This window comes from Hippocampus bargibanti, linkage group LG09, assembly GCF_051943395.1.
Source record: "Hippocampus bargibanti isolate YZ-2025 linkage group LG09, ASM5194339v1, whole genome shotgun sequence".
NCBI lineage: Eukaryota > Metazoa > Chordata > Actinopteri > Syngnathiformes > Syngnathidae > Hippocampus > Hippocampus bargibanti.
Window position 1 is genome coordinate 3,658,045 of NC_142742.1, and position 21,546 is coordinate 3,679,590.

Here is a 21,546-nt window from a genome sequence, read left to right on the forward strand (position 1 = left end):
ATGGTTTGGAAAGTTAGTTTGCCCTGTGATTGCCCAAAGACAGCTGGGATAGGTGCAAACACGCCCCGTGGCAGACAGATAGAGAGCTTTTTATGCAGATCTTAATGTTGATGTTAAAAATTGGTGAAAATAAAACATTACAGTTTGTTTTTATGGAATTTTACACATGACCTGCTCTATTATTAAGTTTTTATCCGGTTTATGCTGTGAAATAGTGAAAAGTTTTTTTCTAGACTGAACGGATTAAGATTTTTTACATTGATTTGAATGGAAATTGCTGTTTCGGTTTTTGAACAGGTTTCTGAAACGGATTATGGTCGAAAACAGAGGTATCACTGTATTTTATTTTCTTTTACAGAAAAACAGACGATTCAAAAACATTTGTTTATTCAATAGAAATCCGTCGGTCATGTGTTTCAAATCTTAACGTTAAGAGTAACAAAGCAATAAGCTAACATCGCTAAATTCATGTTGTAAAGGAAACGGGCGAGCTCAAAACTCATCTTTGATGTTAAAGTGCGGCTGATCTTCGGGTTTGAAGTCCACGTTGGGACTCCCGTCCTGGTTCAGGATACGTGCTGCCGTATAGCCCACGATGGGGTACTTGGATTTGTACGTGCCCTCAAAGATGCTCTCCAGGGAACTTAGCTGATCGGTCGTAAGGCCTGACTGTCATAGAAGAAAGAAATAAACATTTAGTCCATGGGTCTGATCACAATTTAGCCTCGTCTCTATGTGGTATTTATGTGGGTATTTCAGCGCTAATCATGCAAATATTGAATGAAATCTCCTTGGCGGAGAAACAGTTGTAAAACACTCACAATATCCGATGTCAGATCATCTTCCTCGAGCGACATTTTGGCCACGGCCCGAGTGGAATCTTTTCCCGCTAGAGCGTTGTAGGGCCCGTTTTTGCCGTAAAATTCTGAAATGGGGGGGAAAAAAATGTTTGCCTTTCTGCTGGCTCTATTCTGAGTTCAGGTTATTATATAATTAACGGGAACACATTGTGAAGGAAATAAAATTTGATCAAGCAGCATTTGCATTTTGTACAACTGCCCCCATTTCAAGCTCAGCTAACTCCAGAGCCATATAACTTAGGAATTAACTCCTTTTTTTCTGACGAGAGAAGATACTCTAATTTTTCTTACGCTGCATTGAATGTTTATGTCATCCTAAAAATCAATATTCTTTGGGTCCTTGATTTTGAGTAAAAATGACAAAAACCCTGGCACTGGAGTAAACACATTTTTGCACATTGTCTGGCAATGAATGAGTTAATATATTTTATTTGTAATTAACCTTGGAATACGGAAAAAAAAAGAAAAAAAAATTGTATTGTTTAGAACCTCCGCACGTTCTCGCTTGCACAGTTTAGGTGCCATATCATTTTTTACATTATTTTCACACCGCTAAAGGGACTATTCATGCTGTTAACTGGCTAGCTGTTGGCTATCTGGCTATCTATTAGTTATTTATTAGCTATCCAGTAGCTAGCTGTCTAGCTATTAGCTATCTGTAAGCTGTCGAGCGTGTTAGCTGTTGGCTATCTGGCTATCTATTCACTATTTATTTGCTATCCATTAGCTTTTAGCATAGCTTTCAGTGCTGACATGAATGTATACTAGTATTCTTATTATTATCATTTGCTAGCTATTTGTTATCTATTAGCTATCTGGCTGGCTAGCTAGCTAGCTATCTGGCTGGCAAGCTATCGAGCTAGGTATCTATTCACTATCTAGCTGGCTGGCTATCTAGCTAGCTATCTGTTGGCTATTGATTGGCTAGCTAGCTAGCTTTCTATCTATTTGAGTTACTTCGGGGTTTAGTGAAGGCTGGCGCAACTAATTGGAACTACAATCGAAGTTTATACTGGATAACTAAAAAATAAAACAATTAAAAAAAACATCCTGTTTTAATTTATGTCAATTTCATACACAAATATTTTAAGGGGTTATTTTAATGTCTTTATATCGGTATATGGAGAGAAAGTATGGAAAAGTTAGTCGTATTAAAACCGCATGCAAGATTTGAATGTAGCCTCATTTCATTAATATATGTACCCCCCCACAGCCCTTCACAATTTTCTCAAACAATATGACGTGTATGAATACACATTTGTATCTACTTCCCAAACGACACCTTTTGAAGCAACAACAAAAAGAAAATATGTGTGTTTTATTGGACAGAGATGTGACAAAGACCGAGTGTTCTAGTGTGGACTTTACCGCACCTTTTCCTTTAGTGACGTCAAACACCACCCCTTTTATCGCCATGTAAATGAGCTCTCCTTCCTGTTACAGTGACATACATTTTAGCCACCATACATTTTCCTATCCCGAATGGTAACTCAAGTACTACGTACGCGATTGCCGTCGTAACGCCGGAGCTCCTCCTCGGTGAATAACCTCACTGGTTTTGTGGCCGCTTTATATTTTAATTTGTCTGCTAAAGAAACGTTTAATAGGGCAACAAGCAGAACGAAAGCAGCGCTTGTGACGGTTGCCATGGTAGAGTTCTTCTTTGTTTTTCTTTCTTTTTTTTTCTCTCAACCGGATCCGGAAGAACTCGTCCTTCTCACTTGGTTGCTTCCATATTTGGTCATTGGTGCGTTTAGGGCCAACGAAAATGTAGGACATGTGAAAATCTCATTTTGCATTCATCGATATATAACAAATCTTAACATTTAGATATCCGTAACACCAGTGATGGGCCGTCAGGGCCTGCAAGGCCTTCTCTGCTGGCCTAAAATATCTGAATCACAGACTTTTTTAATTTGACAGATTCCCCCAGGGCCCACCACAGATGACATTTATCACATAAACATGTCAAGTTATAATAGTAATAATAATTTCTAAGCGCCTTTCAAAATTCTCAAGGACACTTTACAGTCACAGGATTTTTTTGTGTGGGTGAGCAGCGGCAGCCATTCACGCCAACGTTCACTCTACCCTGAAGTATGACTGTTTGAACAAACATCACAAAAAAGTGATTCAAACTTTCCTTATAAAAATCTAAGAATCACTATGTATAATTTCATTTAATACAACTATCACTATGTATAGTTTCTTGGTGTTTGTACAATAAAGTCTGTATGACAGTTTATTCTCCCGAGCGCCGAAGACAAGAAATGCCAAGTTACCATCCCAAAAATGTAATCAAATAGCAATCTACACAGTGTCAAACTTCCGGATTTCTCTTATACAGCTCGTAGGCAAACTCCTCCGTGTGCGCATAATCTTTGCAGACGCCGATGAAGTCGATCTCTAGCTGGAAGGGCCCGTCCGCTTTGTCTCCCAAGGTAAATCCGATAGTGTTAATCTGTACGATACGAAGAAAAAAAAAATATTTTTGAAACTGATTATATTAAAAATCTCGCCGTGAAATAATAAACATATTTTCCTGTGTATAAAGCGCGCCCCCAATGAATGTGAAAAAAGCCTGGTCATTAAAATGGAGGAGCGCCCATTGGCGGCCGCCGGCGGTACTGCGCCTCCATAGAAATGAATGGGAAAATGGCCTGGCCATTAAAATGAATAGGGTAGAGCGCCCATAGCGGCCAAATGTGATATTGCAACCACTGGTAGCGCCTCCATAGAAATGAAGGGGAAAGTGGCCTGGCCATTGAAATGAATGGGGGAGCGCGCCCCTGGCGGCCAAATGTGATATTGCAGTCACTAGTTGCGCCTCCATCGAAATGAATGCGAAAGTGGCCTCGCCATTGAAATGAATGGGAGAGCGCACCCCCTCTCGGCCATAAGCGGTACTGCACCCTCCATCAAATGTTCATTCCTTTTGTAGAATAAACATGGTTGCGTATATTCTTATATCTAGTGGCTATATTTGATACTTTTGCACTATATAGGGTTCTTTTTGCCTGAAACATTGTTTTCCACTTGTACATCTCAGTCTCAAGACACGTTTTTGTACCTGCTTTGTACATACTTTGTGAGGCTATGTAATAATAATAAGAAGAAGAAGACATTACATTTTAAGCGCCTTTCAAAGCTCTCAATGATACTTTACAGTCACAGACAAGCATAGGTACTATAATAAATAAAATGCAATCACAAATAGATTACAATAAATAAAATACAATTATAAATGTACACTGTTTTTTTTCCCCCTGTACACTTTGGGTGCGCCTTATACACCGGAAAATACGGTTAAACTACTTTCATTATTTCTACTGGCAAATCAGCTCCCTCTAATAGAACAAGAAACAAACAAAATGGGGTTGCCCCTTAATTCAAATCTGCTTAACAGCAGGGGTTCTAACGCGTACCTTGTCCAGCCAGAGAGGATGCTGATCATCCTGAACTCTTCCCCGATTGGCGAGGAAAAACTTTGAAAATGGAATCTGCAGGGTTGGAATACTTTGTTGAATATCATGCACCATATTTTGTTCTGCTTCTTATTTCCATACAGTACCTTGACCTCCTGCCAGTAGGGCCCCCCTCTGGTGTACAGGAAGTAGCTGTAAATGTCATCTTTCTGGTGAGAGAAGTAGGTCTCCGCTGCCAGGTTGATCATCCACGGACGGCCGTCGCCGCGAACGCGCAGATGCAGCGTGTTGAAGCTGGTCCAGTCGTGGTGTCGCTTTCGGTCGAATGACACCTTGGGGGAGGTTAGAGATGTAAGTAGACAATACCACTGATTATATTTGATGGCAATGGTTAAGTGACTACATAAAAGATAGGCAGAAGAGTATTATTCATATACAGTGATAACCTGGTTTACCAACTTAATTGGTTCCCAGACAGTGTGTAAGGCAAAAAGTGTGTATCCCAAAAATTAATTTCCCATAGGAAACTATTAAAATGAGAATAATCCGTTCCTAGGTCCCCATAAAACACACTTTTCTACTTTCTAATTTTCTAAGCCTTAAAACTACACAAAATATACCTATATATATTTTATGTATAATAAATGTGCGATGGTATTATAATGAAAGAAATAAACTGTACTATATAATAAAGTCATTTTATTTACCTTTGTGATGGTCGTTGATGGCTTGATGAAATGGAATGGCTGGTTTCCTCAGCATTAACCACTTAATGTTGAACATAACCTTCGTCTTTCACCATTTTGAGGAATTATCCCTTGTAGATGCTTTCGCTGTGATAATTTTAGCTAGTTCCTCATCAATTGTGTTCTGTTTAGGAGGGTTGATAGCTTTTTGCATCAAGTGTACAGATGGCTTGTGCGGGTTGTTTGTGGAGCCTGATTTATGGGATATTTTAACCTTGCAGTCTGCATTCTGCCTTTGAACTATCAAAGTTGAAAGTCTCTCACTGTCATCTGCCTGTCTCTTTAATGTTTAAACCACCTCCCCTCACTGCTGTGTTCTTGACCAATCACGTGGCTTTAACCAAAGACTGGGGGCAGGGAATAGAGGACAAAAACAGTCGGCTGCCATTTTGTTGTTCGAAGAACGGGCTCGTTCGTGAACGACACATGACTCATTGAGGTAGTTCTGTGTGTATCCCAAAAAAAGTTTGTATGCCAAGGTAAAATTTTCATAAATTTAACGTTCGTAAACCGAAAAGTTCGTAAGCCAAGGGGTTTGTAAACCGAGGTATTTCAAAATACACAAACCAGCGGCTGTTTGGAGCGCATGCTGCAGTAGCCGCTGTAGCGCGTCTCTCCGTCTTTCGGGGGGGTCGATCTCAGTATCCCATGGAGAAAACACGTGGTGTTGTTTCTCCCGAGCTTTAAAGAAGCCTCACTCTGGCCTCCTATCTCACAATCAGATGACACGATCCACTCCTCCAGGCTCTCGGGCCCTCGAAACTCCCAAACTACTCGGTTCTGCTCCAGCATGTGTTCCAAGATGGGTTTCCCCTGGGGGCCCACAAAGCGTTCAAAGAACTCCGTTTTCAACAGTGTCATATGTTTACGAATACCGTCCAAGCCTTTGGACAAGCTGAAGTTGATTTTCTGCCATGGAGGCTTGTCTTCTGTGGGCTTGCCTGGACGTCTGTACTCACTCTGGGCCACACTTCGACTGAGCACAGGATGGAGAAGGTGCGGATGGTGCTGGGAGTGGAGGCAACCCAGAAGCCTCATTGAAGGAAATCGAAGGATTTTGGACATGGTGTTAGAGATGTGCATAGTTTACCGCTGGGAGGGAAAGTGAGAAGTTGATCATTACCTCTGTCAACATCAACATCAACAGAAAAGTCTTGTGAAAAGTGAAAGTAAAAAATATGCTACAAAGAGTACTTGAGAGGAAAAAGATGACGGAGATTACCCAAATCGATCAGAATCACAATCAGAAAACCTTTATTCGTCCCACAATAGTGAAATTTAAAGTCCACAGCAGCAATTTAAAAGGGGGATGGGGTGGGGGGTGAAAGGATAGAAAACAATATATTCTAAGCATAACACATTAAAAATGTCAACTGTGTACTGTGCAAAACCGTTTCATAAAAAAACTGTACATAGTGCAAGTATTAAGAAAGGCATATTGATATTGATGTAGATGTAATGTATATGCATACAGACATAACACATTCAAGCATGTCAACATGCGTGCACACCCACTACTAAATACTACTACAGCTACTAATGGTATCTGGATCCCGTTTTATGTATTTTAATTACTTGTGTTGAATCCAAACGCCTGTCATTGTAATAACGTTTTTAATTACTAGAAGTGAATCCAAACGCCTGTCGTAATAAAGTATCAAATGTCGATAGTTTATTACAAAAATACACGTTTCTCTAACAAATTTATGAAAACCGCGTATTAACAAAAATAATGACTCTTGTTTCTTCGATTTTGACATTATTTTGCATTTACCATTCTGTTGCCGTACGACACGGGATGACGCGGGTCAAGTTGTCCTTGGATTATTTCAAATCCTTTCTCTGCGTCCTTGAGCCACACTGCAGATTATATAGGACACCCAGGAAAACGTCAAATGAATAATTAAAATTTGCAAAATTGACGAGGAACCTTGGTACGATTTAGTAATGTCCGTAGACGGTACAGTGCCCAACGTGTGCATCAAGTATTTGTGTCCGGAAGGATTTATTCATTGGTGATAAAAGTTCCATATGCGTCATACGTAAATTCATCGAATTAACTATCTCACACGCATTGTAAATTGTTCCTACCGTATTTAATTTTTCAATGTTTGGCGACATCGATAAAACCCAAGTGGACGATATGAGTGCACCGATTTGTGTCCGGAAAGAGGCATGGGAACTTGTCTCGTTCTCTATTTATTTGCAGGACATAATTTGATACGTGTCACCACCTGACGTTAATAATAAAATGTTTTTTTTTAAAGTTACAAATACCCGCTCAATCGCAACCGTTCACGCATATCTCAAGGTTAGTGGACACGGACAGAAAAATAAAAAATATTGAAAACAATACCGATATTATTAATTTTACGCTTATTGTTATTGTTGTTGTTGCTCTTATTATTATTACAGTAGTAGTGTTTTCTTTATGGGCAACTTGGAACTCTTTTATTGTGCTGGTTTTAGGAACGATAAAACCCATACTAAAGGTATGCGAATGACAGTTAAAAAATCTCAAAATGTAAAGCGTTTTCTTGTATTGTCAGATAAATAGGCATTTAAGCCAAAGGTTATGTTTTCAAAACAAATTTCAAGAATTTAAGAAAACATTTTTTCGCGGCAAATGTGACGTAATCCTCGCGCATGCTCAGTGTCATCTTGGTTCTCGCACTATTATGAATCCAGTTTATCCAGGAAGTTATTTCACGAAAATAGCAATAATATATATGCGCATAAAACGTGACTTTCTTTTAAAATAACTTTCTTATCAAACAAACACGTGCAAAACTTGATTCTGAAGAAAAATGGTGACGTCACTATACACGCATGCTCGATGGCGCCTGCTTATTGCCCCCCACCCCACCCCACAACTAACATAAGGCGACTCCACCGCGGCAGTGGTGGTTTTAGCAGCTTAGCTTGGCCCACTTTGCACGTTGTAACCATGGTCAACGTCAAGAAACGGAAAGGTCGCGTCGTTATCGACTCGGACTCCGAAGACAGCGCCAGTGACGACAACTTAGATCAGGTGACGTGCCTCGCTAGTTGTCAACACTTTGGTGACGGCAAAGCAATGTATGCTAAGTAGTTAGCTCATTTTTTGGCCTCGCTCTTTAAGTGGGGGGTAAGAGAACAAGAACCGAAACCAGGCTCGTCTATTGAAAACCATTCCACGGTGGTGCCACAAAGTCACCAAATAGTTTTTTTTTATCAAGTTTAACCCCACTTTGTCCACATCACAACAAATAGACTGCGACTGTCAACAGAAAAGCATAGCTAGCTCCGTGATGCTAACGCGAAGGTGATCGTTTCAGAGGATGCACCCGAGTGGTTCTTAATATTTCAAGTGTGGGAATCGGTTTGATCGTGTTCCCGTTTAAGTATCGTGACATGTCTGCGGTGATGTTTTCTACTACGACTGATGCTGCTGATGGCGGTTCCTCGTCTTAAATAGCAAACCTTATCGTTCCGGTGACGTCACCGACGTGCTATTTTGGTGCGTTGTTGTCAAACAAGAGCGTGCGAGAGGACCGAGTCGTAATCTGTCAAAGCTCCTTTTTGCAAGCGATCTATTGCTTGTATTTTTTTACTTTTGTTAACATGTCAGCATAGACATCAAATATGGAAAGCCGTTTGAGCATATATTCGATCTCCTTGATGAAAGATGGGATCGAGTCACACGTGTGCAAGCCTCAAGTGAGTCTAAATCGTTCATTGAAAGTCTCCCAAATTATGTTGGCTTCTGCAAATCATTTGATTCGATTAAATCCTTAGTTTGTGGAGCATTTACAAAATACAACATCGAGAGATGAAGCAAAGCGCTACGTACCTGATAATTTTCAAACATAGACATAATAAAACTGACAACAGACACAGTAAAAACAAATGATCAGAATCATAAAACCTTTATTCGTCTCACAATGGGGAAATTTGCAGTCCACAGCAGCAATTTGAAAGGATAGAAAAACAAGATATTCTAAGCATAGTAAAATAAAAATGTCATTTCAACTAAACAAGCCTTAAAACTATACACAACATACTTTATTCTATGTATAGTAATTGTGCTATTGTATTGTAATGAAAGAAATACACTGCATTGTATCATAAAGTCACTTTATTTACATTTGTGATGGTCATTTATGGCTTGATGGAATGGCGTTGGAGGTCGAAGGTCAAAGGGAATTGCTGTTTGGAAAGAGAGGCGCATTACATGAGGACTGTAATTAAAGAAATAAACTGTGCTGTAAAATAAAGTTTTATTGACCTTTTTGATGGCCGTTGATGGCTTATGGAAGGAGAGTCACCTTCCATAAGGACTGTTGGTAACTTAACCTTTGGTGCTGTTCGGTCGTGTGCTTCCGCCGAAGATCATTCCGCCAGCCGTGGTGGGTGTGTATTATGAAAATAGTGCTTATTATAAGGTTTAATTTTCATAAATTTGCCGTTTGTAAGACAAAAAGTTTGTAAGTTGAGGTGTTTGTAAGTTGACGTCTCACTGTAATTGGATTGAATTGTATTGTAATAAGAATGACGTTTTTATTTTCAGAGCAAAGTACCCAGCCATTTGGTGACCATGACGCGTGACCTCTTTGCTATCTTTGCTAAGACTCTCGTGACTGTTACCAACCTTCCTTCCTCAGGAGCTGCTGTCATTGGCAAAAAGGAAGCGAGTGGATTCAGGTGAACAGGAAGAGCCAGTAAACAAACCAGCAGCGTCCAGCGATTCCGAAACATCAGACAGTGACGATGAGGTAGGACAGTCCAGCTCTTTTTGCCTTCATGTGACAAAATAAAACTTTTGACCTGAAAATATTTTTTTTTTCCATTGTTTTGGTCTAGTGGACCGTTGGGGGCACCAAAGGCAAAAAGAAGGTAAAACAAGGAAAAGTTCCCGAGAAGAAAAATACCACTAAGAAGAAACTTCATAAGTCGACGGCGTCCGGGAGCTCAGATGGAGGCACCTCAGGGGAGAGCTCTGCACCGGAGGAGGGTACGTCGATATCACTTTGTAAAATGTCAAATTATACTTTGTTGACGTTTCTCCCACAAAAAATGCTGATAGTGCGTCAAAACTGATAACAGTGCATATCATTTGCTAGCTACATGTATTTGCTAGCATTCTAACCAGATTTGACTTGCATTTCAACCAACATTTGACACAAATGTAACATTTTTTAACTTAACCAGAATATTACACCATGAATATTTCTTTTTTTTTATCTAGCTATCTAGCTGGCTATCTTGCTAGCTAACTATTTGCTATCGATTTGCAACTGTATCTAGCTCCCTGGCCGGCTATCTAGCTAGCTATCTGTTAGCTATAAAGTAACTCAAATAGATAGAAAGCTAGCTAGCCAATCGATAGCTAATAGCTAGCCAGCTATCTGGCTAATATCTAGCCAGCCAGATAGCTGGCTAGCTATTAGCTATCTATTGGCTAGCTAGCTAGCTTTCTATCTATTTGTGGCTAACAGATAGCTAGCCAGCTACCTGGCTAATATCTAGCCAGCCTATCTATTGGCTAGCTAGCTAGCTTTCTATCTATTTGAGTTACTTTATAGCTAACAGATAGCTAGCTAGATAGCCGGCCAGCGAGCTAGATACAGTTGCTAGCTATCTGTTAGCTATAAAGTAACTCAAATAGATAGAAAGCTAGCTAGCTAGCCAATAGATAGCTAATAGCTAGCCAGCTATCTGGCTGGCTAGATATTAGCTAGCTTTCTATCTATTTGAGTTACTTCCGGGCTGAGTTGCCGCTGCTCACCCACAGAGAAACTTATTCTCTTACTGTAAAGGGACCTTGAGAGTTTTGAAAGATGCTTATCAATTACATGTATTATTATTATTATTATTATTATTATTATTATTATTATTAGCTATCTGGCTGGCTATCTATTATATATCTAGCTGGCTGGCTATCTAGCTAGGTATCTGTTGGCTATCTGTTGGCTAGCTAGCCTACTTTCTATCTATTTGAGTTACTTCCGGGTTGAGTGAACGCTGGTGCGTGTGGCTGCCGCTGCTCACCCACAGAAAAATGTATCCTCTGACTGTAAAGGGACCTTGAGAGTTTTGAAAGGCGCTTATAAACGAAATGTATTATTGTTATTATTATTAGCTATCTGGATAGCTAGCTCTCTAGCTAGCTATCTATTAGATATCTCACTGTTTGGCTGCCGCTGCTCACCTGTAGAATGACTTATCCTATGACTGTAAAGTGACCTTGAGAGTTTTGAAAGGTGCTTATAAATGAAATGTATTATTATTATTATCTCTGTCAGGCGAGGTGTCCGACTCGGATAGCAACAGCTCGTCCTCCAGCTCTGACTCGGACTCATCGGAGGACGACGTCTTCCGGGACGGCTACGACGATGACCTGATGGGGGATGCTGAGGACAGAGCGCGGTTGGAGCAGATGACGGAGAAGGAACGCGAGCAGGAGTTATTCAACAGGATCGAGAAGAGAGAAGTGCTCAAGAGACGGTGAGACACGGCGGCCATTTTGTTTCTGGATTTATGTTCAACATTTTTGCTTTATTTCACGTACTGTATTTTCCGGTGTATAAGGCACACCCAAAAGCCTTGATTTTCTGCAAAAGATGACCCTGCGCCTTATACGCTGGTGCGCCTTGTATATGAAGTCATATTGAGCCAAGTAGTGCGTAACAGCTTCCATTGTAGCGCCATATAATTTGGTGTCTCTTATATTTGAAATACTTTTATATTTTTGGAAAACTTCTTTTCATTCATTAGGGGGTCCGCCTCACAGTCCGATGCGCCTTCTATATTGAAAAAGTTTGAAAATGCAGGCACTCCCCTACTTACGAACGTTCGAGTTACGAATAATGGTACATAAGAACATTTTTGTAGTAACACATGTAGTTTTCGTTGCAGTTGTACATGTACATATCTTTATAGAGCATATATTTTAGTCAATGTTTATTTTTCAGTACAAACCAATGCGGGTAACTTATTATATAAACCTTAAACATACATTCCATACAAAATATCACAGTGAAGTAACTTGCGAACAAATTCACCTTATGAATGACCGTTCGGACCGTATCTTGTATGTAAGTTGGGGAACGTCTGGAAACCATGCGTTGGGGGTGCGCCTTATACTCCGGTGCTCCTTATATATGGAAAAAAATTGAAAATACAGGCACTCCCCTACTTACGAACATTTGAGTTACGAACAAAGGTACTTACGAACATTTTTGTCGTAACATATGTAGTATTCTCTCCAGTTGTACATGTACATATCTTTATAGAGCATATATTTTAGTCAATGTTTATTTTTCAGTACAAACCAATGCGGGTAACTTATACAATCCTTAAACATACTTGTATAAGCCTTAAACATACATTCCATACAAAATATAGCACTGAAGTAACTTACGAACGAATTCACCTTATGAATGACCGTTCGGACCGTATCTTGTTCGTAAGTTGGGGAACGTCTGGAAACCATTCGTTGGGGGTGCGCCTTATACTCCGGTGCTCCTTATATATGGAAAAAATTGAAAATACAGACGCTCCCCTACTTACGAACAAAGGTACTTACGAACATTTTTGTCGTAACATATGTAGTATTCTCTCCAGTTGTAGATGTACATATCCTTATAGAGCATGTATTTTGTTAAATATTTATTTTTCAGTTCAAACCAATACAGGTTACTTATACAAGCCTTAAACATACTTGTATAAGCCTTAAACATACATTCCATACAAAATATAGCACAGAAGTAACTTAGGAACGAATTCACCTCATGAATGACCGTTCGGACCGTATCTTGTTCGTAAGTTGGGGAGCGTCTGGAAACCATTCATTATACTCCGATGCGCCTTATATAATGAAAAAGTTTGAAAATGCAGACACTCCCCTACTTACAAACATTCAAGTTATGAATAACGGTACATACGAACATTTTCATAGTAACATATGCAGTATTCTCTCCAGTTGTACATGTACATATCTTTATAGAGCATATATTTTAGTCAAAGTTTATTTTTCAGGACAAACCAATACAGGTTACTTATATAAACCTTAAACATACTTATATAATCCTTAAACATACATTCCATACAAAATTTAGCACTGAAGCAACAAAATATTTGTATTTATTTTCTCAATATTTTTTAGTCATTTTGTTATTTTTTTGTATGTAATTTTTTTTTAAAACGCCCCCAGTTCAATCATGACATCTTTGTCAATAAAGGTTTGTTGACTTGTTTGTAAAACAAGGTTTGAAATCAAGAAGAAGCTGAAAACGGCAAAGAAGAAGGAGAAAGAGGAGAAGAAGAAAAAGCAGGAAGAAGAACAGGAAAAACGCAAGCTATCTCAGGTTCAAGACACGCAAGTGGTGAGTTCTAATCCCCCCAAAAAAATCACAAATCCATTTTGCATAATAAAAAAAAAAAACTAATAAGAAAACTTTATCTTCCAACATATCTCCAGGTGATGTCACACAACAAAGAACGACGCTCCAAACGAGATGAGAAACTCGACAAAAAGTCTCAAGCGATGGAAGAGCTGAAGGCCGAGCGAGAGAAGAAAAAGAACAAAACTGGTCAGTGGCATCTGAGTTCCTTCTTGTGGCCCTGTTTTCGTTGCAGTGTTGAGTTGGGCGAAATTTTAACTCATTCACTGCCAGACGATGTTCAAAAAAACGTGTCCATTCCATTGCCAGGGTTTTTGTCATTGTAACTCGAATTCCAGGACCTACAGAATATTGAGTTTTAGGACTACATAAACATTCAGTACAGCGTTAAAAATCTTAGACTTTCTTCTTTCATCAAAAAAAAGAGTTAATTCCTAAATTATATGAGTCTGGAGTTATCTGAGCTTGAAGTGGGGGCAGCTGTCCAAAATACAATGCAATACATACAGTAACGAACTCAAAATGGCTGAATTTCAAAATATTGTTAGACCTTAAAAATAGTTTTTATCTCCAAAAACTTAATATCGCACCTTTATTGTAATAAAAAAAAACTATTTTTAACTCATTCACTGCCGTACGATGTGCAAAAATGTGTGCACTCCAGTGCCAGGGTTTTGGTCATTTTCACTCAAATTGCAGTACCCACATTATACTGAGTTTTAGGACTACATAAACATTCAATACAGCGTACGAAACCTCTTTCATCACCAAAAAAAATGAGTTAATTCCTAAATGATATGAGTCTGGAGTTATTTGAGCTTGAAATGAGGGTGACTGTCCAAAATACAATGCAATACTTACACATTGGTTTATTTCGCGCTTTAACAACAGCCGAAGCTCTAACAAAGCGCTAACATGGGAAAAGAAAAAAAATTGTCAGAGGCCATGGCCAGCGCTTTATTGGCACCCAAGCATGAAAAAAAAAACCCTCTTCGTCATATTTTGAATTCCTGAATGGCAGTGAATGAGTTAATTCCCTCTTTGACCGTGTTTGTAACTCAAAACATATTTGCCTATTGAAATGAATAGGAATGCCATTAATCCGTTCCGGGTTGCAGTTAGAAAAACTGCTCTCTGCAGTATGGTTCATCATATTCTCAATTCCCGAATGCATTTGTGAATTCTCGACCGTAACGTTTCTTTCTACCTTTCACCAAGCAGCGGAACTCTTGGCCAAACGTGAGCCCTTAAAAACCAGCGAAGTGTACTCTGACGACGAAGAGGAAGAAGAGGAAGAAGATGACGACAAATCGTCCGTCAAGAGCGATCGGAGTTCGCGCTCTTCTTCGTTCGACGACGACGACGAGTGAGTTTTGTCGCTTCCCCTAGTAAAGTGCTTTTTATGTGTCGTATGTAACGACGAGTATCATTTGATTGACAGGAAAGAAGAAACGCCCCCCAAATCGCAGCCCGTGTCGCTACCTGATGAGCTCAATCGGATTCGCCTATCGCGACACAAGCTGGAGCGCTGGTGCCATATGCCCTTTTTTGCCAAAACCGTCACTGGTTGCTTTGTGAGGATTGGCATCGGGAACAGCAGCAGTAAACCGGTCTACAGGGTAAAGCCAAAAAAAGTCAAAATACAAAAAAAAAAAGTTTATTAATTGTAACTAATGGCCTCAACCATGCCAAGGTGGCGGAAATTACGGATGTGGTGGAAACGGCGAAAGTTTACCAACTGGGCACGACGCGCACAAACAAAGGATTACAACTACGGTGGGCAAACTTTATGGTATCTTTTTATTGTACTACAATCACGTTTTTTGTACATTTTGCTTTGCGGATAATGTTTTTTTGTTTGCACAATGTAAAAAAACATTTTAAAGTGCCACACTGCAGAGAGCAGTTTTTCAAACTAAAACGTGGAACGGATTAATGGCATTCCCATTTATTTCAATAGGAAAAGATGTTTTGGGTTACAAACGCGGTCACCGAGGGAATCAACTAATTCACTGCCATTCACAAATTTATTCGGGTTTTGTTTTTTTTTTTTTTTTTCATGCTTGGGTGCCGATAAATCGCTGGCCCTGGCCTCCAGTAATATTTTTGGTTTTCCACAAGGGGCCAGCATTTCCTTTTTTCCCCATATTATTTATTATTTTTTATTATTTTATTATTATTTCGTATTGTTTTTTTAATTCTTATTGATTATTATTCTTTTTTTTAATTATTATTTGTTATTTTTTTATTAATCATTGTGTATTAAGTATTTAACTATTTTTATTATTAATTATAATTATTATTATTTATTATTTTTATTATTTTTTTTAATTATTTTTTTGTTATTTGTTTTAATTCTTATTTTTTATTATTATTATTTTTTTTTCAACTAATTATTATTTTGTATTGTTTTTTTTATTCTTATTTATTATTATTTTTTTTTTAAATTATTATTTGTTATTTTTTTATTAATCATTTTGTATTAATTATTTAACTATTTTTATTATTAATTATAATTATTATTATTTATTTTTTTTGTTATTTGTTTTAATTCTTATTATTTATTATTATTATTTTATTATTTTTTTAAACTAATTATTATTTTGTATTTTTTTTTTATTTCTTATTTATTATTATTCTTTTTTATTATTATTTATTTTTTTATTACTCATTTTGTATTAATTATTTAACTATTTTTATTATTAATTATAATTATTATCATTTATTATTTTTATTACATGTTTTATTATTTTTCGTTATTTGTTTTAATTCTTATTATTTTTCATTATTATTTTATTTAATTATTATTATTTTAATTTAATTATTTTTATTATTACTTATTATTATTATTTTTAATTGTTGTTATATGTATTTTTGTATTTAATATTATAGTTGTATTTAATATTATGTATTAATATTTTGTATTTGTATTATTTTTTTTTAATTAATTATTTTGTATTAATTATTTTTATTAATTATTTTTTTCTCACAAATTATTATTACTATCATTATCATCATCATCATTGTATTCCTCAGGCACGGCGGCGACATGCGCGTCTTCCGACTGGAGTTTGTGTCCAATCAGGAGTTCACAGAAAACGAGTTCATGAAGTGGAAAGAAGCGGTAAGCAGAATTGCACGTACGAAATGACAAAAGTCGCTATGACGACCTAATGCGATTTCTTCATTCTCTTCGTGTCCTCCTCGTATGCAGATGATCGTCGCCGGCATGCAAGTGCCAACGCTAGACGAGATCACCAAAAAGGAGCAGTCTATCAAAGAAGCCATGAACTATAAGTTCAATGACAAAGACATTGAGGATGTCAGTAACCACTTTTAAAAAGAAAAAAAAATGCTCACATGATCATTTTTGAACCTACAACGACTAAAACAACCATCGCACACTCTTCTGTTTTGTTTTGCTTCAGATCGTCAAAGAGAAGGACAGATTCCGGAAAGCGCCGCCAAACTACGCCATGAAGAAAACTCAGTTACTGAAAGATAAGGTCAGCAAATCACATGACGTGCTTTAACTCATTCACTGCCATCTTTTTAAGAGTTGTTTTTCATTGAAAATATGACGTGAAGCGCCATTCCCGAATTTGTTTGGGTTTTGTTTTCCCTTGCGGATGCCAATAAATAATAATACTAATAATACATTTCATTTATAAGCTCCTTTCAAAACTCTCAAGGACACTTTAGAGTCACAGGATATTTTTTCTGCGGGTGAGCAGCGGCAGCCACAGGCGCCAGGGGTTCACTCAACCCGGAAGTAACTCAAATAGATAGAACATTAGGTAGCTAGCTAATAGATACAGTCATAATAATAATATGTTTCATTTATAAGCGCCTTTCAAAACTCTCAAGGACACTTTACAGTCATAGGATATTTTTTCTGCGGGTGAGCAGCGGCAGCCACACGCGGCAGCATTCACTCAACGCGGAAGTAAAGCTAGCTATTGGCTAGCTAGCTTTCGATCTTTTTGAGTTACTTCCGGGTGAGTTAACGCTGGCGCGTGTGGCTGCCGCTACTCACCCACAGAAAAACGGATCCCGTGACTTAAGTGACCTTGAGAGTTTTGAAAGGCACTTATAAATAAAAGGTATTATTATTATTATTATTATTATTATTATTATTATTATTATTACTAGCGAGCCAGCTATTAGCTATCTAGTTGGCTATCTATTGGTTATATGGCTGGCTAGCTAGCTAATTGACTCAGGAAACATATTGGCTATCTAGCTATCAAGCATTCTATTAGCTAGCGAGCTAGCTTTCTATCTTTTTGAGTTACTTTAGGGTGAGTGAACGCTGGCGCGTGTGGCTGCCGCTGCTCACCCGCAGAAAAACTTATCATGTGACCATAATGTAACCTTGAGAGTTTTGAAAGGCGCTTATAAATGAAATATATTGTTATTATTTATTCCACCCTTGAAGGCCATGGCGGAGGAGAGCGGTGATGGCGACAAAGTGAAAGTCATCCAGGATGAGTTGAATGAACTGGAAGAGCGAGCAGAGGCACTGGACAGGCAGAGAACCAAGAACATCTCCGCCATTAGGTTTGAAGACTTTCACATGTTCGTTAATATTTTTATTCCCTTCAATCATATTTGATGAAGTTATCTTACATTATTTTACAGCTACATTAATCAGCGGAACAGAAGTTGGAACATTGTGGAATCAGAAAAAGCTCTCGTGGTAAGGTGACCTCATCTTGTCTCAGAAAATGTATTCCGGTATCAACATTTTAAATTGTGGTGTTTTCCTATAGGCCGAAGGACAAAATGCCAAAAACCAACAAATGGACCCGTTCACACGGCGACAATGCAAACCCACCATGGTGTCCAACGTAAGTGTCTGAGATGTTCGGTGGGACACTGTGAACAAAGGCTCGAACACAGGAAAATTGTCTTTTACTGCCGGCAGGGGACGTAGCCATTCATGACCGACGCCCAACTTCTGCAGCCCTCTGCCAAGTTATTTATTGAGAGTATATGCAAATTTAAGTCATACATTAGTAAAACATAGTCTTTTTGATTTTAATAACAGGCCCCTGGATGTCCCAAGCACCAACATCCATAAACCAACACAACGTAGACATTTTAATTGGTTGTCTTTCCATGAACCGATAAATATGTAACCTGGCTAATGAGCGATTCCTGTGAAGGAGTTGACCAAGTACTAAATTAGTCCAAGACCAGATCTCCTACGTAAAAATGACAGGTTAACAGGCTTTTCACCTCAGATTGACCCTAGGTTTTCTGTGCTTCCATTGTGGGCCTTGTGTTCGGCAGCTAACTAAGCATGGAACTTTTAAAACTTCTATTATGTCCTATTCTCTATCATTGTAAGGCTTCTATATTTATCCAAAACGGCTACATATATATATATATAGAGAGAGAGAGATAAAATACGACTTACGACCAGCTCGACTTACGACCACGACCTCCAGATCCTATTTTTAAAATTGTAATTCTACGCCTGGCACCGAAACGCACTAGCAGGCCGGCAACTCGTACAACAATTTTGCCCAGCCAGCATCTCACTCTCGCACAGCAATCGACCGTGTTTGCGAGTCATTTAGCCTCTGAATCTCTATTCAACAATTTGAATGGATTTCGACTTACGACCATTTTGACTTACGACCGTTTGGTCGGAACAGAACTCGGTCGTAAGTCGGATGTTACCTGTATGTAATAATAATAATAACGATAATAATACATTTAATTTCTAAGCGCCTTTCAAAACTCTCAAGGACACTTTACAGTCACAGGATTTTTTTGTGTGGGCGAGCAACGGCAGCCATTCGCGCACATTTGTATATGCTGTTCACACTTTGATCTTGTTTGTATTCAAAAGGCCAGAGACCCGTCGGTGCACGCCGCCATTCTTGCTCACCTCAACCAGAAATATGGTTCTGGATCTTCGCCGGATCCTTCTCCTCTTGAGAAGAACAAGCAGGTCAGAATCACTCAGAAATTGGGGGCGGGGGGGGAAATTATGTACGGGAGCGGTGATGTCATCAGACGCCATTAGCGTGGCTGTCAGTCATTTTGTTTCTTTCCTCATCAGGGTCCCACGGACACCAAGGACAAAGACGTCACAAAACCAACCACCACCGACCTCTCCGAAGACTTATTCAAAGTTCATGATTTCGATGTGAAGATTGATCTTCAAGTTCCGAACGCAGGTGAGAAGGCTAACGTTTTCAACCATTTTCATAAAATATCACACAACTTCATTCTCAACTAAATTCTGGTTGACTGGTTAGCTGGCTATCTTGTTGGCTCGCTGGCTATCGGGTTGGCTGGCTAGCTAGCTATCTGTCTGACTGGTTGGCTAACTATTAGCTATCTGGCTGGCTGTCTAGCTGGCTATCTATTAGCTATTTAATAGCTATCCATTGGCTAGCTGACTAGCTATTAGCTGTCTAGCTGGCTATTAGCTGACTAGCTGCTGGCTATATGGATATCTATTAGCTATTTATTAGCTATCCATTAGCTCGCTAGCTAGCTTTCTATCTGAGTTACTTCCGGGTTAAGTGAACGCTGGCGCGTGTGACTGCCACTGCTCACCCGACAGGAAAAACTTATCCTGTGACTGTAAAGTGACCTTGACAGTTTTGAAAGGTGCTTAGAAATTAAATTTATTATTATTATTATTATTATTGTGATTGTTGTTGTTATTATTATTGCTGTTATTCCTATTTTTATATTTTTTTTATTTTTATTATTATTATGTTTAGTTGTATTTTTTTTATTTATTTTTATGTTTTTTATTTTTATGTTTTATTATTATTATTATTAGTTTTATGTGTTATTTATTTATTTTTATATATTTTTTATTTAGTATTTTTTTCTGTAGTATTTTCTATTTTTTTATTTTTATTTTTTATTTTTTATTATTTATTTATTTATTTATTTATTTATTTATTTTTTTTATTTTTTATTTTATTCACCAACCCTCACCCCCTTCTTCATTTCACCCAATTTCTGCTACGCTAACGTTTATATCCTTCTTCACTTGTGCCATCTATACCAGAAGCAAATTCACTGTCGGTGAGCTCAAACGCACTCCCGGTGAAAGACGGTGCACCACGACGATCGCTTAACCTTGAAGACTACAAGAAGAGGAGGGGGCTCATTTGAAGACCACCACGCTGCATTGGGGAAAAGGCTGTGAAAGGACATGTGTGTGTGTGTGTGTGTGTGTGTGTGTGTGTGTGTGTGTGTGTGTGTGTGTGTGTGTGTGTGTGTGTGTGTGTGTGTGTGTGTGGAGCTGTGCAACAACAGACTTTTTATCAAAGGACATACTGATCCTGATGTTTTGTTTTTTTTCACCAGAACTCACTGGACTACATTATACTACATTTTTTGTTTGTTTTAAGTTACTGGACACTTACCGTTTTTTTTTTCACCAGCAGTTAAAATACATCCTCCCCTTTTCACGATGCCCGTCCTCCATGTTTATCAAGTATCTCTCTAAATTTAAATGAGCTGGTACGGTTTGGGTTGTCATTTTTTGTAAAAAATGCTTTCAAGTTGACCAGAGGTTCAAAAGGAAATATGTTTTTTCTTTATTTTATTTTTTAATGGATGTTGCTTCATTCCTCTTGTATATCTTGTTAGGTAGCTTAAAAGAGACATACAGACAAAACGACAACAAAAACACACCCTTGGTCCTTAACCCTCCAGAGCAGAATTCTATTTGTTATTGATTGTCAATAGTCGGTTCATGTATTGATGTGGCATGCCATGTAAATATGCCTTTTGGAGTGAGTTCAGGAGGAAAAAAAATAAAAAGGCACTGTTTCATATACATTTTGATTTATTTATTTTTGCCGTTTTTTTATACAGTGATACCTCGGGTTACAAACCCTTTGGCTTATGAACTTTTCGGTTTACGAACGTTAAATTTATGAAAATTTTACCTTGACATACGAACTTTTTACGGGACACACACGGAGCTGCCTCAATGAGTGATGTGTCGTTTGCGAACAAGCCTGTTCTAACAACAAAATGGCAGCCGACTCTTTTTGTCCTCTATTCCCCGCCCTCAGTCTTCGGTTAAAGCCACGTGATTGGTCAAGAACGCAGCTGTGAGGGTAGGTGGGGTTTACAGAGAGAGAGA

At 38.3% G+C, this 21,546-nt stretch overlaps 3 protein-coding genes across 5 annotated transcripts; 1 reads left to right on the forward strand and 2 right to left on the reverse strand.

Annotated features, from left to right (window-relative positions):
• Nucleotides 1-324: 324 nt before the first annotated feature.
• Nucleotides 325-2,533, reverse strand: nenf (neudesin neurotrophic factor). The gene is made up of 4 exons (XM_089005239.1): nt 2,366-2,533; nt 2,234-2,294; nt 822-925; nt 325-669 (listed from the first exon to the last, which is right to left on the reverse strand). The coding sequence occupies exons 1-4, from the start codon at nt 2,507-2,509 to the stop codon at nt 493-495; spliced, it is 486 nt and encodes a 161-aa protein (XP_088861365.1). The 5' UTR covers nt 2,510-2,533; the 3' UTR covers nt 325-492.
• A 605-nt stretch (nt 2,534-3,138) lies between these two features.
• On the reverse strand, nt 3,139-7,027 carry ndufaf1 (NADH:ubiquinone oxidoreductase complex assembly factor 1). The gene is made up of 5 exons (XM_089005236.1): nt 6,806-7,027; nt 5,599-6,123; nt 4,432-4,617; nt 4,286-4,360; nt 3,139-3,321 (listed from the first exon to the last, which is right to left on the reverse strand). The coding sequence occupies exons 2-5, from the start codon at nt 6,112-6,114 to the stop codon at nt 3,181-3,183; spliced, it is 918 nt and encodes a 305-aa protein (XP_088861362.1). The 5' UTR covers nt 6,115-6,123; nt 6,806-7,027; the 3' UTR covers nt 3,139-3,180.
• An 882-nt stretch (nt 7,028-7,909) lies between these two features.
• On the forward strand, nt 7,910-21,236 carry rtf1 (RTF1 homolog, Paf1/RNA polymerase II complex component). 3 transcript variants are annotated; one of them, XR_016116062.1, is made up of 19 exons: nt 7,910-8,062; nt 9,675-9,785; nt 9,874-10,024; nt 11,316-11,517; nt 13,280-13,397; nt 13,493-13,604; nt 14,634-14,781; nt 14,857-15,034; nt 15,109-15,191; nt 16,452-16,539; nt 16,630-16,737; nt 16,844-16,921; nt 17,854-17,975; nt 18,057-18,114; nt 18,188-18,265; nt 19,276-19,377; nt 19,489-19,606; nt 20,458-20,660; nt 20,695-21,236. XR_016116062.1 is itself a non-coding variant. In XM_089005020.1 (18 exons), exons 1-18 carry the CDS (start codon nt 7,979-7,981, stop codon nt 20,562-20,564), a joined length of 2,046 nt encoding a protein of 681 aa, XP_088861146.1. In that variant the 5' UTR covers nt 7,910-7,978; the 3' UTR covers nt 20,565-21,236. The 3 variants fall into 3 exon arrangements, 2 of the variants coding, with proteins under 2 accessions (XP_088861146.1, XP_088861147.1); XM_089005020.1 differs by having other exon boundaries at nt 20,458-21,236; XM_089005021.1 differs by having other exon boundaries at nt 14,637-14,781; nt 20,458-21,236.
• The last annotated feature ends 310 nt before the right edge of the window (nt 21,237-21,546 follow it).

Coding starts and splice junctions, on each gene's coding strand:
- nenf (XM_089005239.1), bottom strand. CDS start 2,509: ATGGCAACCGTCACAAGCGCTGCTTTCGTTCTGCTTGTTGCCCTATTA. Junction 2,295..2,365: donor GGCGTTACGACGGCAATCGC/GTACGTAGTACT, acceptor TCACTGTAACAG/GAAGGAGAGCTCATTTACAT. Junction 670..821: donor ATGATCTGACATCGGATATT/GTGAGTGTTTTA, acceptor CTTCTATGACAG/TCAGGCCTTACGACCGATCA.
- ndufaf1 (XM_089005236.1), bottom strand. CDS start 6,114: ATGCACATCTCTAACACCATGTCCAAAATCCTTCGATTTCCTTCAATG. Junction 4,618..5,598: donor TGCGCTCCAAACAGCCGCTG/GTTTGTGTATTT, acceptor ACCTCCCCCAAG/GTGTCATTCGACCGAAAGCG. Junction 3,322..4,285: donor ATCCTCTCTGGCTGGACAAG/GTACGCGTTAGA, acceptor CGTATCGTACAG/ATTAACACTATCGGATTTAC.
- rtf1 (XM_089005020.1), top strand. CDS start 7,979: ATGGTCAACGTCAAGAAACGGAAAGGTCGCGTCGTTATCGACTCGGAC. Junction 16,540..16,629: donor TCATGAAGTGGAAAGAAGCG/GTAAGCAGAATT, acceptor CCTCGTATGCAG/ATGATCGTCGCCGGCATGCA. Junction 16,738..16,843: donor ATGACAAAGACATTGAGGAT/GTCAGTAACCAC, acceptor GTTTTGCTTCAG/ATCGTCAAAGAGAAGGACAG.